The sequence below is a fragment of the Monodon monoceros genome, unplaced genomic scaffold, assembly GCF_005190385.1.
Source record: "Monodon monoceros isolate NGI ecotype Baffin Bay Population unplaced genomic scaffold, NGI_Narwhal_1 Super_Scaffold_22, whole genome shotgun sequence".
NCBI classification, from domain to species: Eukaryota; Metazoa; Chordata; class Mammalia; order Artiodactyla; family Monodontidae; genus Monodon; species Monodon monoceros.
In genome coordinates this window covers 108934397-108949382 of record NW_021703779.1, presented here as the reverse complement: position 1 = coordinate 108949382, position 14986 = coordinate 108934397, and the positions used below count along the sequence as shown (strand labels likewise).

General features: G+C 40.6%; 1 protein-coding gene across 4 annotated transcripts in view; it reads right to left on the bottom strand.

Annotated features, from left to right (window-relative positions):
- The window catches only part of SLC25A14 (solute carrier family 25 member 14), a 36855-nt gene that overhangs the window by 782 nt on the left and 21087 nt on the right, over positions 1–14986 (bottom strand). For 3 of the 4 annotated variants that reach the window (XM_029240544.1, XM_029240545.1, XM_029240546.1), the window contains one exon: positions 736–816. In XM_029240544.1, coding sequence (XP_029096377.1) covers positions 736–816 — 81 coding nt within the window. Of the gene's footprint in view, positions 1–735; positions 817–13002; positions 13706–14986 lie in introns of those variants that run through there. The other variant, XM_029240547.1, reaches the window with a different exon arrangement.

Genomic DNA, 14986 nt, shown 5'->3' with positions numbered 1-14986 from the left:
ACACACACACACACACACACACACACACACACACACACACACACACAAAAATCCAAGAACATCAACGACATATAATTCAGTGCTAGAGTAACTGTTACAGACATTAGGCGATCAGAGGAATCCCAAGGAGGGAGGGAGATACTATCTCCATTAACCTATAGACTCCACAAGGGCAAGGATTACTTTTCAACCCTGAAGTGCTCACCACTGTACAAACACCACCACACACACTATCCAACTCATGGCTCTTCCCATAGGAGGCACTCAAACACAGCTAAAGGAAGGAGGGTCATCCATGAGGAAAGAGCCCTGCTTCGCTCTGGATTCTTTTGCTCTATGAGTGTTTTCTGTCTTATTATTTCCCCAGCTATTTTAGTCATACACTTAGGGGTAGGAAACATGGATTACCACAGCATGGACCTTCCTGTGGACATCTCCTAGCAGGGTTTCCCAAAACTTCCTAGCCCCTTCCAGATTTGGCTGTGTTTGTTGTTGTTGTTTGTTTTAAACAGGAAAAGAAACTTTGGCATTTCTTTTCTAATCCCTTTAGTTTGTATTAGACTCCAACTGAAAGCCATTTCTGTACTTAGTTCCACCCACAGTGGTCACCATTAGAATGCTTGAGTAGATTCTCACTTGCCTAAAGGCTTCAATAATCAAATTTTCCTTCCTATAGCCTAGAATTACCTGGGAGCTTGAAGCACGTACTTCCATTCTCATGTTCCAAAAGGATACAATGATGTTCCAGGGTCCAAGTCGAAGCCAGTTTGGCCAAAATCCTTTATAGAGTGCAAAAAAGCCCTCATGTTTCCACATCTGACGGAAAGATATAATAAAAAAATGAGTGAATTCTCCTTACACTTTACATCTGACAATTATTTTTATTTTAGTACTCATCTTCCATGCCCCTCCCCAACAACTTAGGATCCATGAATGGTCCTTTTTCTAAAGACATACATTTTGTGTTCTAAATCCACCCACCCACTCATTCAACAAATATTTACTAAGGACCTACAATATGCAAAGTACTCTTCTCCATGTTGGGATAATAGTAATAATAGTAAACAAGAGAGAAAGTGTCTGTGTTAGCCAGCCTCCAAGATGGCCCCCGATGAAAGCCAACTCCAGTTATTCACACCCTTGTGTAGTCCCTCCCACAACATATCAGGATTGGTCTGTGTCACCAATAGAGTATGGCAGTAGTGAACGTACGCCACCGCCAATGCTATGCTATAAAAGACGTTTTGTATATAATAAGGTTTTGCCTTGTTCTGTCTTTGATCATTTACTCTGGAGGAAGCCAGCTGCCATGTCATGAAGAGAAGCCCATGTGGTGAGAGACTAAGCCCTCCAGCCAATAGCCAGAGAGGAACAAAGCCTTCCTGCTGACAACTACATGAGTGATCCTTGAAGCAGACGTCTCAGCCCCAGTCAAGCCTTCAGATGATTTCAACCCTAGCTGACATCTGGACTATTACCTCATGAGAGAGCCTAAGCTGAAATCATTCAGCTAAGCTGCCTCTGAATTCCTAACCCACAGAAACTGTGACACAATAAATGCATGTTGTATTAAGGCACTGAGTTTTGGAGTAATTTGTTACACAGCCACAGATAACATACATTCCCTGCCCTCATGGAGTGCATACTCTAGTGGAGCTGACAAACGAATACATAAATTGATATATATTATATTCACAAATAATAAGTACTAATAAGACAACTAAAGCAGAGTAGGGGAAGAGGAGTTGGGCAAGTCACTGTCCTTCTCTGAATCTGTTTCATCACTGTAAATTCTGTGTATGTAATGCCATGGATGACCTCATGTGAATGACCAGAGGATTAGATGAGGAATAGTGTAAAATGCTTTGAGTTTAAGTTTTCTGTTTTATACACTGTAGGTCCTACATACACCAACTGAGTGGTTATTAGAATTAAATGACACAGAGATTGGTTCAAGATGGCAGAATAGAAGGACATGTGCTCACTCCCTCTTGCAAAAGCACCAGAATCACAACTAAGTGCTGAACAATCATAGACAGGAGACACTGGAACTCACTAAAAAAGATACCCCAAAGACAAAGGAGAAGCCGCAATGAGATGGTAGGAGGGGTGCAATCACAATAAAATCAAATCCCATAACTGCTGGGTGGGTAACTCACAAACTGGAGAACACTTATATCACATAAGTCCACCCAATGGAGTGAAGGTTCTGAGCCCCACATCAGTTCCCAACCTGGGGATCCGGCAATGGGAGAAGGAATTCCTAGAGAATCAGACTTTGAAGCCTAGCGGGATTTGACTGCAGGAATTCGACAGGACTGGGGGAATCATAGAGACTCCACTCTTGGAGGGCACACACAAAGTAGTGTGTGCATCAGGGTCCAGGGAAAAGAGCAGTGACCGTATAGGAGACTGAACCAGACCTACCTGCTACTGTTGGAGGGTCTCCTGCAGAGGCGGGGAGTGGCTGTGGCTCACCATGGAGACAAGGACACTGGCAGCAGAACTTCTGGGAAGCACTCCTTGGCGTGAGCCCTCCCAGAGTCCACCATTAGCCCAACCAAAGAGCCGGGTAGGCTCCAGTGCTGGGTCGACTCAGGTCAAACAACCAACAGGGAGGGACCCCAGCCCCACCCATCAGTAGACAAGTGGATTAAAGTTTTACTGAGCTCTGCCCACCAGAGGAACAGCCAGCTCTACCCACCACCAGTCCTTCCCATCAGGAAGCCTGCACAAGCCTCTTAGATAGCCTCATCCACCAGAGGGAAGACAGCAGAAGCAAGAAGAACTACAATTCTGCAGCCTGTGGAAGGAAAACCACATTCACAGAAAGATAGACAAAATGAAAAGGCAGAGGACTTTGTACCAGATGAAGGAATAAGACAAAACCCCAGAAAAACAACTAAAAGAAGTGGAGATAGGCAACCTTCCAGAAAAAGAATTCAGAATAATGATAGTGAAGATGATCCAGGACCTCGGAAAAAGAATGGAGGCAAAGATCGAGAAGATGCAAGAAATGTTTAACAAACACCTATTAGAATTAAAGAACAAACACCTAGAAGAATTAAAGAACAAACAAAGAGAGATGAACAATACAATAAGTGAAATGAAAAATACACTAGAAGGAATCAATAGCAGAATAACTGAGGCAGAAGAATGGATAAGTGACCTAGAAGACAGAAATGGTGGAATTCACTGCTGTGGACCAGAATAAAGAAAAAGAATGAAAAGAAATGAAGACAGCCTAAGAGACCTCTGAGACAACATTAAACACAACAACATTTGCATTATAGGGATCCCAGAAGGAGAAGAGAGAGAGAAAGGATCCGAGAAAATACTTGAAGAGATTATAGTCAAAAAATTCCCTAACATGGGAAAGGAAATAGCCACTCAAGTCCAGGAAGCGCAGAGAGTCCCAGGCAGGGTAAACCCAAGGAGAAACATGCCGAGACACATAATAATCAAATTGACAAAAATTAAAGACAAACAAAACTTATTGAAAGCAACAAGGGAAAAATGACAAATAACATACAAGGGAACTCCCATAAGGTTAACAGCTGATTTCTCAGCAGAAGCTCTACAAGCCAGAAGGGAGTGGCACGGTATATTTAAAGTGATGAAAGGGAAGAAACTATAATGAAGATTACTCTACCTGGCAAGGATCTCATTCAGATTTGATGGAGAAATCAAAGGCTTTACAGACAAGCAAAAGCTAAGAGATTCAGCATCACCAAACCAGCTCTACAACAAAAGCTAAAGGAACTTCTCTAAGTGGGAAACACAATAGAAGAAAAGGAACTACAAAAAAGAACCCATATAGCACAGGGAGATTAGCTCGGTGCTTTGTGAACACCTAGAGGGGTGGGATAGTGAGGGTGGGAGGGAGACGCAAGAGGGAGGAGATACGGGGATATATGTATATGTATAGCTAATTCATTTTGTTACAAAGCAAACTAACACCATTGTAAAGCAATTTTACTCCAATAAAGATGTTAAAAAAAAACAAACCAATAACAATTAAGAAAATGGTAATAGGAACATACATATCGATAATTACCTTAAACGTGAATGCATTAAGTTCTCCAACCTAAAGACACAGGCTAGCTGAATGGATACAAAAACAAGACCCATATATATACTGTCTACAAGAGACCCACTTCAGACCTAGGGACAATTACAGACTGAAACTGAGGGGATGGAAAAAGATATTCCATGCAAATGGAAATCAAAAGAAAGCTGGAGTAGCAACACTCATATCAGATAAAATAGACTTTAAAATAAAGAATGTTACAAGAGACAAGGAAGGACACTACATAATGATCAACGGATCAATCCAAGAAGAAGATATAACAATTATAAATATCTATGCACCCAACATAGGAGCACCGCAATACACAAGGCAACTGCTAACAGCTATAAAAGAGGAAATCAACAGTAACACAATCATAGTGGGGGACTTTAACACCTCACTTACACCAATGGACAGATCATCCAGACAGAAAATTAATAAGGAAACACAAGCTTTAAATGACACAACAGACCAGATAAATTTAATTGATATTTACAGGACATTCCACCCAAAAACAGCAGATTACACTCTCTTCTCAACTGCACATGGAACATTCTGAAGGACAGATCACATCCTGGGTCACAAATCAAGCCTTGGTAAATTTAAGAAAACTGAAATCATATCAAGCATCTTTTCCGACCACAAAGCTATGAGATTAGAAATCAATTACAGGGAAAAAAATGTAAAAAACACAAACACATGGAGGCTAAACAATATGCTACTAAATAACCAAGAGATCACTGAAGAAATCAAAGAGGAAATTAAAAAAATACCTAGAAACAAATGACAAGGATAACACGATGACCCAAAACTTACAGGATGCAGCAAAAGCAGTTCTAACAGGGAAGTTTATAGCAATACAATCCTACCTCAGGAAACAAGAAAAATCTCAAATAAACAACCTAAACTTACACCTAAAGCAATTAGAGACAGAAGAACAAAAAACCCCTTAAGTTAGCAGAAGGAAATAAATCATAAAGATCAGACCAGAAGTAAATTAAAAAGAAATGAAGGAAACAATAGTAAAGATCAATAAAACTAAAAGCTGGTTATTTGAGATGCTAAACAAAATTGATAAACCTTTAGCCAGACTCATCAAGAAAAAGGGAGAGGACTCAAATCAGTAGAATTAGAAATGAAAAAGGAGAAGTTACAACAGACACCGCAGAAATACAAAGCATCATAAGAGACTACTACAAGCAACTCTATGCCAATAAAATGGACAACCTGGAAGAAATGGACAAATTCTTAGAAAGATATCACCTTCCAAGACTGAACCAGGAAGAAACAGAAAATATGAACAGACCAATCACAAGTAATGAAATTGAAACTGTGATTGAAAATCAACCAACAAAGAAAAGTCCAGGACCCGATGGCTTCACAGGCGAATTCTATCAAACATTTAGAGAAGAGCTAACACCCATCCTTCTCAAACTCTTCCAAAAAATTGCAGGAACACTCCCAAACTCATCCTATGAGGCCACCATCACCCCGATACCAAAACTAGACAAAAATGCTACAAAAAAAAAGAAAGTTACAGGCCAATATCACTCATGAATACAGATGCAAATATCCTCAACAAAATACTAGCAAACAGAATCCACAGCACATTAAAAGGATCATACACCATGATCAAGTGGGATTTATCCCAGGGATGCAAGGATTCTTCAATATATGTAAATCAATCAATGTGATACACCATATTAACAAACTGAAAAATAAAAACCATATGTTCATCTCAATAGATGCAGAAAAAGCTTCTGACAAAATTCAACACCCATTTTTGATAAAAACTCTCCAGAAAGTGGGCATAGAGGGAAACTACCTCAATGTAATAAAGGTCATATATGACAAACCCACAGCAAAGATCATTCTCAATGGTGAAAAACTGAAAGCATTTCCTCTAAGATCAGGAAAAAGACAGGGATGTACACTCTCGCCACTATTATTCAACACAGTTTTGGACGTCCTAGCCACGGCAATCAGAGAAGAAAAAATAAAAGGAATACAGATTGGAAAAGAAGAAGTAAAACTGTCACTGCTTGCAGATGACATGATACTATACATACAGACTCCTAAAGATGCCACTAGAAAACTACTAGAGCTAATCAATGAATCTGGTAAAGTTGCAGGATACAAAATGAATGCACAGAAATCTCTTGCATTCCTATGCACTAATGAAAAATCTGAAAGAGAAATTAAGGAAACATTCCCATTTACCACTGCAACAAAAATTATAAAATACCTAGGAATAAACCTACCTAAGGAGACAAAAACCTGTATGCAGAAAACTATAAGACACTGGTGAAAGAAATTAAAGATTATACCAACAGATGGAGAGATATACCATGTTCTTGGATTGGAAGTATCAATATTGTGAAAATGACTATACTACCCAAAGCAATCTACAGATTCAATGCAATCCCTATCAAATTACCAATGGCATTTTTTACAGAACTACAACAAAAAATCTTAAAACTTGTATGGAGACACAAAAGACCCTGAATAGCCAAAGCAGTCTTGAGGGAAAAACATGGAGCTGGAGGAATCAGACTCCCTGACTTCAGACTATACTACAAAGCTAGAGTAATCAAGACAATATGGTACTAGCACAAAAACAGAAAGACAGATCAATGGAACAAGATAGAAACCCCAGAGATAAACCCATGCACCTACGGTCAACTAATCTATGACAAAGGACGCAAGGATATACAGTGGAGAAAAGACAGTTTCTTCAATAAGTGGTGCTGGGAAAACTGGACAGCTATATGCAAAAGAAGGAAATTAGAACACTCCCTAACACCATACACAAAAATAAACTCAAAATGGATTAAAGAGCTAAACATAAGACCGGACACTATAAAACTCTTAGAGGAAAACATAGGAAGAACACTCTTTGACATAAATCACAGCAAGATCGGTTTTGATCCACCTCCTAGAGTAATGGAAATAAAAACAAAAATAAACAAATGGGACCTAATGAAACTTCAAAGCTTTTGCACAGCAAAGGAAACTACAAATAAGATGAAAAGACAACCCTCAGAATGGGAGAAAGTATTTGCAAACAAATCAACGGACAAAGCCTTAATCTCCAAAATATATAAACAGCTCATGCAGCTCAATATTAAAACAACAAACAACCCAATCCATAAATGGGCAGAAGACCTAAACAGACATTTCTCCAAAGAAGACATACAGATCTCCAAGAAGCACATGAAAAGCTGCTAACATCACTAATTATTAGAGAAATGCAAATCAAAACTACAATGAGGTATCACCTCACACCATTTAGAATGGGCATCATCAGAAAACCTACCAACAACAAATGCTGGAGAGGGTGTGGACAAAAGGAAACCCCCGGGCTTCCCTTGTGGCACAGTGGTTGAGAGTCCGCCTGCCAATGCAGGGGACACGGGTTCGTGCCCCGGTCCAGGAAGATCCCACATGCCACGGAGCGGCTGGGCCCGTGAGCCATGGCCGCTGAGCCTTCGCGTCCGGAGCCTGTGCTCTGCAACGGGAGAGGCCACGACAGTGAGAGGCCCGCATACCACAAACAAAAAAAAAGGAAACCCCCTTGCACTGTTGGTGGGAATGTGAATTGATACAGCCACTATGGAAAACAGTATGGTGGTTCCTTTAAAATCTAAAACTAGAACTACCATATGACCCAGCAATCCCACTCCTGGGCATATACACAGAGAAAACCATAATTCAAAAAGATACATGCACCCCAGTGTTCATTGCAGCACTATTTACAATAGCCAGGTCATAGAAGCAACCTAAATGCCCATCAACAGATGAATGGATAAAGAAGATGTGGTACATATATACAATGGAATATTACTCAGCCATAAAAAGGAACGAAATTGGGTCATTTGTAGAGACGTGGATGGATCTAGAGACGGTCATACAGAGTCAAGTAAGTCAGAAAGAGAAAAACAAATATCATACATTAACGCATATATGTGGAATCTAGAGAAATGGTACAGATGAACCAGTTTGCAGGGCAGAAATTGAGACACAGATGTAGAGAACAAACGTATGGGCACCAAGCGGGGAAAGCGGCAGGGGGTGGTGGGGGTGGTGTGATGAACTGGGCGATTGGGATTGACATGTATACACTGATGTGTATAAAATTGATGATTAATAAGAACCTGCTGTATAAAAAAATAAATTTCAAAAACAAAAGAATTAAATGACAAATAATGCATACCAAAGGTCATAAATTGATGATGTGTATTGAATTCCACCAACAGAAACAGTTCCTGTTTAATGCATAACTATCTATTAAGTAACTGCTGTGTGTTAGGCATTGTATTCTATATTGAAAAAATTGTTATTTTGCCTTCCCACTGGTGAAGTGAAACCCACCACTATACTAAAAAATGAATATATTTGGATAAGGCAACAATATGAGAATCCAGACTTCTAAATATCCCTTACCCCAAGCTATAGATTAAGAACACTCAATATGATTATCCTTATTAATCATTTTTAAAGCAAATAGTAACATAATAAGGGCACTATTTATGGAAACATAGTGGTAATATGCTTTCCCCAATGGATCATCAGCAAATGCTATAGGTCTCAGACCAAAATTGATGTTGGAAAATTGTGAAAATCAACCAAAATAAATCCTGGATACAGATAACCTAGAATCATAGACTGCTAAGATAAGGCACCTGAGAGATACAACCCAACCCCATCACCTCTCACCTGGAACTGGTCTACAATCTCCACCGAGAAGCCAAAGCAATCTTGTTTTTTTTTTTTTGTGGTACGCGGGCCTCTTACTGTTGCAGCCTCTCCCATTGCGGAGCACAGGCTCCAGACGCGCAGGCTCAGCGGCCATGGCTCATGGGCCCAGCCGCTCCGCGGCATGTGGGATCTTCCCGGACCTGGGCACGAACCCATGTCTCCTGCATCGGCAGGCGGACTCTCAACCACTGCGCCACCAGGGAAACCCCAAAGCAATCTTTTAAAATTATAAATCGGATAGTCACTTTCCTGGTGATTTCCTGGTGGATTTCATTCTAACCGCAAATTTTCTTTAATGACCTACATGATTTAGCCCCTGTCTCTCTCTCCAGTGTCATTTCCTACTACTTTTTCCTTCATTGATCACATGCAGCCATACCAGCCTTGTTTTTAACCCTTGAACATGTCCAACTCATTCCCAACTCAGGGCCTTTGTACCCACTCCCTCTTTCTGAAACGCTTTTCTCTCAGATCTTCTTCTGGCCACCTTCTTCTCATCATTCAGACCCCTGCTCAAATGTCACCTCCTCACAGCCTTTCCCTGGCCATCCTAGCTGAAGTAGTTCCCCACCACTATCACCAAGTCACTATCTCATTATGCTGTGTTAGTTTCTTCATAGTATTTACTTCCATCTGAAGTTATACTGTTTACTGGACTTCCCTGGTGGTCCAGCGGTTACGACTCCACACTCCCAATGTAGGGGGCACGGATTTTACCCCTGGTTGGGGAACTAAGATTCCGCATGCTGCACAGCGTGACCAAAAAAAGATTTGGAATAATGAAATTACACTGTTTATTATCTGTGTGTTTATTGTCTGTCTCCCTCAACTAGAATGTAATGTCCAGAAAAGCAGAAACCCTGTTGGTCTTCTTCACCATCCTGTCCCACCATGTAACACTGTCTGGCACAGTAAAGTCTCCACTAAATATCTGAATAAATATTTGTGGAGTAAATGAACACACAAACTTTTACACACACACATACACACACAGCCTCTAACACTCTCATGAGCCATATGAATCCTTGTAGAGCTCCAAAACAGGGACTAATGTCTTCCAAACATTAGAACTGGGATGCACACTTTTTGGCTTGAGGCAGTTGAGTGAAAACAAGCAAGAACTTCTGTAGATACACAGAGACAAGAGGCTACTTCATGAAGTTATACATTTATTCAACAAATAATTTGCTGTGGATAAAGTGATAAACAAGATGCATATGGCCCTGCCTTCACGGAGCTTAGAGTCTACTGGGCAGACAGCCATTAAAAGCAATTACAATTGACTCTTGAACAATGCAGGTGTTTAGGGGTACCGACCCTCCATGCAGTCAAAAGTCCTCATATAACTTATTTTCAGCCCCCTACATCCACAGAGTCAACCAACCACAGGTTGTGCAGTACCAAAGTATTTACTCTTGAAAAAAATCTGCATATAAATGGACCCATGCAGGGCTTCCCTGGTGGCGCAGTGGTTAAGAGTCCACCTGCCGATGCAGGGGACACGGGTTTGTGCCCCGGTCTGGGAGGATCCCACATGCCGTGGAGCGGCTGGGCCCGTGAGCCATGGCCGCTGAGCCTGCGCATCCGGAGCCTGTGCTCCGCAACGGGAGAGGCCAGCATACCGCAAAAAAATAAAAATAAAAAAAAATAAATGGACCCATGCAGTTCAAACTCATGTTGCTCAAGGGTCAACTATACAATAAAATGTAACAAATGTGATACAGCCATACCACAGAATATTACCCAACCATAAAAAGGAACAAAGTACAGGCATACCTCATTTTATTGCACTTCACTTTACTACACTTTGCATAGTGGATTTTTAACAAATTGAAGGTTTGTGGCAACCCTGCATGGAGCAAGTCTATCAGCACCATTTTTCCAACAGCACTTGCTCATTTTGTATCTCTCTGTCACTTTTGGTAATTCTCGTCATATTTCAAACTTTTTCATTATATTATATTTGTTATGGTGATCTGTAATCTTTGATGTTACTATTGCAAAGAAATGACTCACTGAAGGCTCAGATGATGGTTAACATTTTTTAGCAAATCAAGGTATGTACATTGTTTTTTTTAAGACAATACCATTGCACACTTCATAGACTACTCTATAGCGTAAACATAATTTTTACATGTACTGGGAAACCAAAAAGTTCATGTGACTCGCTTTATTGTGACATTTGCTTCATTGAGGTGGTCTGGAAGCATACCTCTGAGGTATGCCTGTACTGATACATGCTACAGCATGGATGAACCTTGAAACATTATGATAAGTGAAATGAGCCAGTCAAAAAGCTCACATAGGGCTTCCCTGGTGGCGCAGTGGTTGAGAGTCCACCTGCCAATGCAGGGGACACGGGTTCATGCTCTGGTCTGGGGGGATGCCGCATGCCGCGGAGCAGCTGGGCCCGTGAGCCATGGCCGCTGAGCCTGCGCGTCCGGAGCCTGTGCTCCGCAATGGGAGAGGCCACAACAGTGAAAGGCCCGTGTAACGCAAAAAAAAAAAAAAAAAAAAGCTCACATATTGTATGGTTCCATTTATATAAGATATCCAGAATCGGCAAATCCACAGAGATAAAAGTACATTAGTAGTTTCTTAGGGCTGGGAAGATAGGGAGGTAATAGCTAAATGGCACAGGGTTTCTCTTTGAGGTCATGAAAATGTTCTAAAATTGACTGTGGTGATGATGGTTGCACATATCCGTGAATATACCAAAAGCCTATTCACTCTGAATAGGTGAATTTTATGAATTCTATGACATTAAAAAAACATCAAAAAAGATGTTTTTTTAATTCAAAAAGAGTCATGTACCAAAATGTTCATTGCAGCTCTATTTACAATAGCCCGGAGATGGAAACAACCTAAGTGCCCATCATCGGATGAATGGATAAAGAAGATGTGGCACACATATACAATGGAATATTACTCAGCCATAAAAAGAAATGAAATTGAGCTATTTGTAATGAGGTGGATAGACCTAGAGTCTATCATACAGAGTGAAGTAAGTCAGAAAGAGAAAGACAAATACCGTATGCTAACACATATATATGGAATTTAAGAAAAAAAAATGTCATGAAGAACCTAGGGGTAAGACAGGAATAAAGACACAGACCTACTAGAGAACGGGCTTGAGGATATGGGGAGGGGGAAGGGTGAGCTGTGACAAAGCGAGAGAGAGGCATGGACATATATACACTACCAAACGTAAGGTAGATAGCTAGTGGGAAGCAGCCGCATAGCACAGGGAGATCAGCTCGGTGCTTTGTGACCGCCTGGAGGGGTGGGATAGGGAGGGTGGGAGGGAGGGAGACGCAAGAGGGAAGAGATATGGGAACATATGTATATGTATAACTGATTCACTTTGTTATAAAGCAGAAACTAACACACCATTGTAAAGCAATTATACCCCAATAAAGATGTTAAAAAAATGTTTTTTAAAATATATTAAATGCTATGACAGAGCAAGTATATAAAACTACTTACACATACACAGTTTAATGGTCAGGGAAGGCCTTTATGAAAAAATAATGCAATCTGAAGAATGAGTAGAAGCTAGCCGTCTAACAAAGTATATGGCATGGGTGAAAACTTGGGAATGAAAGAAAAGTCTAGTACTAGAACTTGTTCAGTATGTCTGGAATACAGAATAAAGGTAGCAAAGATAAGGCTGTAGAGGTAAAAAGGGGTCAAGTCATATGGACCTTGCATCAAAGAGAAGCCATTCAAGGGTTTTAATATAGAGGTAACAGGATGAGATTTGCAGCTGCTCATTTCTACATCAGAGATGAATGCATAATTCCATTCACCAAAGTGTTATGGCACTCTTATAGATAAAATAAAAAAGTATGATGACAATAAAGAGCAAAGTTGTTTTAAAGAATTTTAATAGCAAGTAAGTGAATGAGTGAGTAAATATAAGTACTTAAAGGTTACTGTCAACATGCAAATATGTTTCTGACAATATCATACAGTACAGTGGTTACAAGTATAAACTCTGGAATCAAACAAACCCTGATTTAAATCTCAGATCTGCCACTTATTAGGTGTATAATCTTGGGTAAATACTTAGCTACTCTGAACCTGAGTTCTCTCCTATATAAAATGGCAAAGATATTATCCACTCTATAGGGTTACTGAGAGTTAAAGGATATACTCTAGTGTGTGGTACATAATAAGCATTCAATAAATGCTATTACTATATTACTATACCCTCTATCTCCTCTTAGCCAACCTTCTTGAAAGAGTATTTTATACTTGTCTACTCATCCTCACTTCCTATGTGTTTATCTGTCTCTTCCTATTAGAATTAAAATGTCATGAAGGCCAGGGCTTATTTGTTCACCAACCTAGAACAGTACCTAGCACAGAAGGCACAAACATTTTTGTAATGAATGAATGAATGATTAAACACACTCTTCAATGCACAGCAATCTGACTTTTGCAAACACCAATCCAGCAAACCTCCTCTAGAAAATATTAAATCCAGCAGACACTTTGCAGTCCTTATACTGGATCTCTCTATTCCATTTAGCATTAAATAACTGCTCATACCTTCCTGAAGCTCATTACTCCCTTGGCTTCTGTGACACTACTCGCTTGTAAGTTTCCTCGTATCTTCTGAACTGTTATCTTTTTTTCTTCTCTCTTTTTTTTTTTTGGCCGCACCACATGGCTTGTGGGATTTTAGTTCCCCAACAGTGGACTGAACCCGCACCCTCAGCAGTGAAAGTGCACAGTCCTAACCACTAGACCGCCAGGGAATTCCCTGAAGTGTTACCTTTTGGTGTCTCTCCTGGGTTCCTCGTCTGCCAAGCCCTTAAAGTTGGTATTTCCCCAGAGTTCTTTCCTTGGCCCCACTTCTCTCTATACCAGTGACTGTCAAGTGGAAGGGTGAGCATGTCAGAAATAGAAAGGGGGTCTTTTGCCAAACTCTACTCCCCAGGGTATGAGAATCACTGCTTCTGTGAATCACTGTTAATGAATGGAAGGAGTTTTATAATACTCCAGTGTGCTAGGAAAGCAAAAAAGCTGTGAACTCCTCTACCTGCTCTCCTTGGCCTCCCCCTCCAGTTATGTAACACCTGTACACTACTGCTTCCCCAGGTTCTTATCTACACCCCTGAACTCTCCCCCAAGTTAAGACTAAGATATCCAAATATATTCACTGGGTGTTCCTCAAAATATCCAAAACTGTGATGTCTCCCACAAAACCTGCTCCTCTTCCTGTAATGCCTCTGTCAATGAATGTCACTACATGGTCACCAAGGCCAAAAACTGGGAAGTTATCTTTGACATCTTCTTTCTCCCATACCTCTCCACATCAAGTCAACAAAATCCTGTTGACTTTATCAACTAAATTATTCTCAACTCTATCCCCACTATTCATGCTCAAGTTCAGGTTCTCATCATCTCTTGCTCAGACTACTATAAGAGGCTTCTAATCAGTTTCCCTTCTCTAGGTCAGTGGTTCTCAAAGTGTGGTCCCAGACTAGCAGCATCAGTACTGCCTGGGAACTGGTTAGAAATGCAAATTCCCAGGTTCTTCTCCAAACTTATTGAATCAGAATCTGGTGATGGGGCCCAGCCACCTGCATATTAACAAGCCTTCCAGGCGGTTCAGATGCATGTTAAAGTTTTAAGAACCACTGTTCCAGGCTTATCCCCTTAGATTAATGGTTTTCAACCTTGGGCGAACATTGCAATCACCTGAGGAGTTTTCAAAATACTGATAACCTGGCTCCCACCCCAGGCGTTCTGAGGTCATTGGCTTAAGGTGGGTGCAGAAGCTGTGAATGTTCCCCAGGTGATTGCAGTGTGCATCTAAGATTGAGAACAACTGTCTCCACAAAGCCAGCTTGATCTATTTAAAACGTAAATCTGACCTGATTAAAATCTTTCAATAGCTCCTCATCAAGTAAAAGAATAAGTCCAAGCATCTCAGCATAGCATTCAATATCCTTTATAACCTAACTAACCCTCACCCACCAACATGAGGAAGGCACCACAGTGTGAAGAATGTTGGGTTGAAGCCAATGGTCTAAGTTGAAATCCCAGCTCTCCCACTTACTAGCTGTGAAACCTTGGGCAGGTTAGTTAATCTCTTAGCACTTCAGTATGCTGTAATGGTGAGAATTAAATGAATGAATACATGTAAGT